The sequence below is a fragment of the Homarus americanus genome, unplaced genomic scaffold (genome assembly GCF_018991925.1).
Source record: "Homarus americanus isolate GMGI-L3 unplaced genomic scaffold, GMGI_Hamer_2.0 scaffold38935, whole genome shotgun sequence".
Lineage (NCBI taxonomy): Eukaryota > Metazoa > Arthropoda > Malacostraca > Decapoda > Nephropidae > Homarus > Homarus americanus.
In genome coordinates this window covers 1-4936 of record NW_024725780.1, presented here as the reverse complement: position 1 = coordinate 4936, position 4936 = coordinate 1, and the positions used below count along the sequence as shown (strand labels likewise).

Sequence of the window (4936 nt, the reverse complement as noted above, 5' to 3'; positions counted from 1 at the left end):
CCTCTGTACAATGGTCAAAAACACATTAACATCAGAACAAGTAATACTATTGGGCATAAAACCATATTAACAAATAAAAACGTCTAACACACACACACACACACACACACTATACAAAAATATGACGATCAATTACTAACTAATGTGTAAAAACAAAAATAAAAAACAAGGAAAAACAAATAAAAAATCTACATAATATATCCTCCTCCTGCTACTCCTACAGGCAAACGATACCCCCCCCTCCCCATCCTTCAGGCTAACACATAATATTGGGCGTTTCATCATGAGGAACAGCCACCTCTGACTGTTGACGCGGTACTGACCACACACCACTCAGATCACTCTCCCTTTATTCCCTCCACCTAAACATCTGGTGGTTGCCAAGACGTCTTTAATTTGACCTTTATAATCACTAGAGTATAATGACAGAGGTATTATAATTTATCTATATTATCTAAATAAGCTGTTCTTAATGGAGGTAAGGTTAGGTTAGGTTGGGAGTTTATTTTACAAGGTGATGTTAATGTACCTGTATACCTGGAGTAATTAATGGGATTATTATTCTATGGTTATTCCCTTTATATCACACAAGTTAAGTAACTAGACGCTAAAATACGTCTTAGAAAAAAATCGTCTTGTTTTTCTCTGGATTTATCATTAGACACACACACAAAAAAGGTATATTATATGCATCATCATCATCATTATCATCATCACTACCATCATCATCACCACCATCATCACTACCATCATCACTACCATCATCATCATCATCATCATCATCACTACCATCATTATCATCATCATCATCATTATCATCATCACCACCATCATCACTACCATCATCACTACCATCACCACTTCAATCATCATAATCACTCACCATCACACCACTCACCACCACCACAGCATCACCATCATCATCATCATCAACACCATCATCACTACCATCATCATCATCATCATAGTCATCATCATATCATCACTACCATCATTATCATCATCATCATCATTATCATCACCATCATCATTATCATCATCGTCATCATATCACCACCATCATCATCATCATCGCTACCATCATCACCATCATCATCATCATCATATCACCGTCACCATCATCATCATCATCACTACCATCATCACCATCATCATCATCATCATCATATCACCGTCACCATCATCATCATCATCATCATCACTACCATCATCACCATCATCATCATCATCATCATATCACCGTCACCATCATCATCATCATCACTACCATCATCACCGTCATCATATCATCACTACCATCATCACCACCATCATGACTACCATCACGCCTCACCACCACCACCACCGGCATCCGCCTCACCACTTCATCACCACCAATCACTGCAACCTCACCACCACCACCACATCACTGCCACCATCATCACCATCATCATCATCATCGTCATCATATCGCCACCACCATCATCATTGGTATTTTTATTATATTTTTCTTTATTATTATTATTATTATTATTATTATTATTATTATTATTATTATTATTATTATTATTATTATTATTATTATTATTGTTGTTATTATTATTATATTTTCGGCCCCCAGGCTCTGATGTGGCGGGTCAGTGATCTGTGGCCGGAGGGACTAATCCCCGTTATAAGAAATATGAGCATGTTCACTATATGAACAGGTTCACTACAAGGTTCACTATATCAACAGGTTCATAACTACATGTTCACTGCAAGGTTCACTATATCAACATGTTCATAACTACATGTTCACTGCAAGGTTTACTATATCAACATGTTCATAACTACGTGTTCACTACAAGGTTCACTATATATTCACTATAACAGGTTCAGCCTCTTACTACATTATTTCTTACACCTCACAAACGGAGTCTCTTGTCTGGTCCTCCGCGTGTTGGATTATAATAAAAAATGAACAGTCTTATCACTAACAACGGCAACGAGCGCCGGGCACATCGCCCAGCCAACGAGGGCAAAAAACAGAAAACTCGACCACTTGACCCCTGGGTGACCCGTATGAGGGCCCAATGGGTCGAGGAAAACATAACAGAGTCCGTCAAAGCCCCGAACTCCCTGTTGGGAGCCGTAATCGGTCCTGGAGGTTCCATTGTCAAGGAGCTACAAGACTGTTTCAAGGTTAGGGTACTAGTTCCTCGCAAGGGAGCCGGGGACGAGCCCATTCTCATTGAGGGCAAAAACAAAAACCAAGTTAGAGACGCAGCTCTCCGCGTCAAACAACTCATCCAGAACGAAGAGGAGCGGCGCCGGGTTAACACTCCGGTTAGTCGGAGTTTAAGCATCCCCAAGGCCTATCACAGCAAAATTATCGGGTTCCAAGGCCAAAACATCCGGCACCTGACTTCATCACTGAAAATACACATTATGGTTCCTCATAAATATGATAAAAGTGAGCTGATCACCCTCACAGGTCTTCCTCAACAGGTGGACCAAGGGGTCAACGAGGTATACGATCTGATGAAAAAATTATTCCTCAAAAGGTGATACCAACTCACTTCCTCCAATCCAACTCCTAAAAAAGAAAATAAAAAAAAAATAAAAAAATAAATAAAAAAAAATAAAAAATAAAAAAATAAAAAATAAAAAAATAAATAAAAAAAAAGGACCCTCTCACCACTGGCCTCCACGCGGCAGGGTCTGGAAACTCGGGGATTTATCTCTGAGGCTAACAGTGGTTTATTATTATTATTATTATTATTATTATTATTATTATTATTATTATTATTATTATTATTATTATTATTAGAGAGAGAGAGAGAGAGGTAGAGTAAGAAAAATAGATAACTGGATAACGTGAAAGAGATAGGTAGATAGTGAGAGAAAGTGAGAGAGAAAACTTATCTCACCTTTATCAGCGAGAGGGACAGACTTGCCTAGAAGACTGTCTTGACCCGAGAGAAAGTTATTACCACCAAAACACACACACACACACTCTCTCTCTCTCTCTCTCTCCACTTATCTATCCATCTATCCATCTATCCATATATCTATCCATCTATATCATAATCTGTCTGTCTGTCTTCCCTTACTCCCAAATTTACCCACAAAACCTAATTATAAAATCCCAAAATACCAAAACATGCACCGATAAAATTCCTGTTATATTTACCAAGAATATCTGTAATTAACTCATACAGAGCGGGAATATATGACGTGTGTATGACTTCCCTTCAGCGCAGCATACTACTACTACTACTACTACTACTACTACTACTACTTTTTTTTTTTTTTTTTTTTTTACAAAAACGTGGCCTCCAGCTCTCCCCAATAGCCACACAATTTTCACCATTTATTTACCTTAATATTAAATATCCGTTATGCTAGTTTTTATCCTATCTGTGTTAAATTAGCTGGAGCCGCAGATCTATGCGGCATTCAGTGACTGTAGTCTCATAGACAATATCTGCAGCAGTTGTCGGAGTAGGGGCAGAAGCTCTCGTTCCCCTACTACTACTACTACTACTACTACTACTACTACTACTTTGCTGTCACTCGTGATCGAGTACGACGATCATCCAGCTATGATAAAATAATATGAGTTAAGGATGTCACCTAGGTTGGTGAGTTTTGAGGTGACTAAAGAGGCCGATACGGGACCGGCAGGGCCGTCCACAGACGTTGCACATGTGGAGGGCTGCATCTAGTGTGGGAGGGGCGGCGGCAGTGTCTTTCCGGCGCTTGTCTGCCTCGGTATGCAGTCGGGTTAACTCGGAAGTATTGACACTTCGTGTGGTGCTCCTCCAAGCGTTACGGTGTGGAGTGAACATCTCCCAGGTGAGGGGGTCGATTTGGCACTTTTTCAGGTTTGTCTTAAGACTATCCTTATACCTTTTCAGTTGCCCAACAACGTTATGTTTACTCTTCGTTCGGTGACTGTAAAGTAGTTGCTTTGGCAGTCGACTGTCGTCCATACGGGTAACATGGCCAGTCCAGCGTAGTTGTTCATGGATAATGGTAGTAGCCTCGATGGTCTCTCACTCCTCCCCTCCACACACACACAACTTCCTCCTGTCTCCCCCCCCACAAACATCTACAAATGTCTCCGCCTCATCTCAGGTTTACCTCCCCCCTCCCCCCACAACAACATCCTGTCATTCTTCTCTCAACACACCCTAATTCTTTTTTCCTCCATTTAATTACCTTCTTCCAGGATAGACTTATTTCCTCTAATTTTTATTTTATCCTCTTAACAAAATCCTAAGATGGTCATTTGTTTGCATATTTTCATTTAATGTCTTATAAATATACTTTTCCCTTCAATTATCATTATTTTCCTTACTATTTACTTTACCAATTTTGAGTTATCATCTTCACACACACACACTTTTATCGATATTTACCGCATTTTCTCTTCTATTTACTTACATAATAACAACACTTAACAACACATAGAAACACACTGTTAACCCACGTAATAGTCTTGTTCGTCCTGGAAAACAAACTGTACTAAACTTGTTATTTCAAACTGCATTTAGATTATTTTCTGTACCTTGTTAACTCTACTTTAGTCCTGTGAAGAATTAAGTTTATTTCCTTCTGTCTAATCATGACACCTCACACCTGTCTTCTTCCACCTCACACCTGTTCTTTACCTGATGATCTTAATTAGCTCTATGTCATACACCCACTTGATATCATTAAAGGCAAATTACTACCTCATAACCACCTCACAATGCCGCCAGGTGACACTCATTCCACAACATAACACACCTGACTCATTAACACACTGGCGTCATACGTGCCAGGTGAGTCCAGGAGGCTTCTTTTAACACATGTATCTTGGTATTTACTCTAACTTGTAAACACGCTTCAAGCCTTTTAGTTTCCCCTTAATAACACTGATCTGCAAAACACGGCGGTAAACACGTCCTTCGAAACCAAGGTCAACTGCACC

The 4936-nt window shown here is 39.6% G+C and overlaps 1 protein-coding gene across 1 annotated transcript; it reads left to right on the top strand.

The window, feature by feature from the left end:
• The first annotated feature begins 1935 nt into the window (after positions 1–1935).
• Positions 1936–2526, top strand: LOC121865291. Its single transcript, XM_042364636.1, has one exon. It carries the CDS (start codon positions 1936–1938, stop codon positions 2524–2526), a length of 591 nt encoding a protein of 196 aa, XP_042220570.1.
• Positions 2527–4936: the final 2410 nt, after the last annotated feature.

Excerpts from the sequence above, each read along its gene's own strand:
- LOC121865291 (XM_042364636.1), top strand. The coding sequence starts at position 1,936 with ATGAACAGTCTTATCACTAACAACGGCAACGAGCGCCGGGCACATCGC.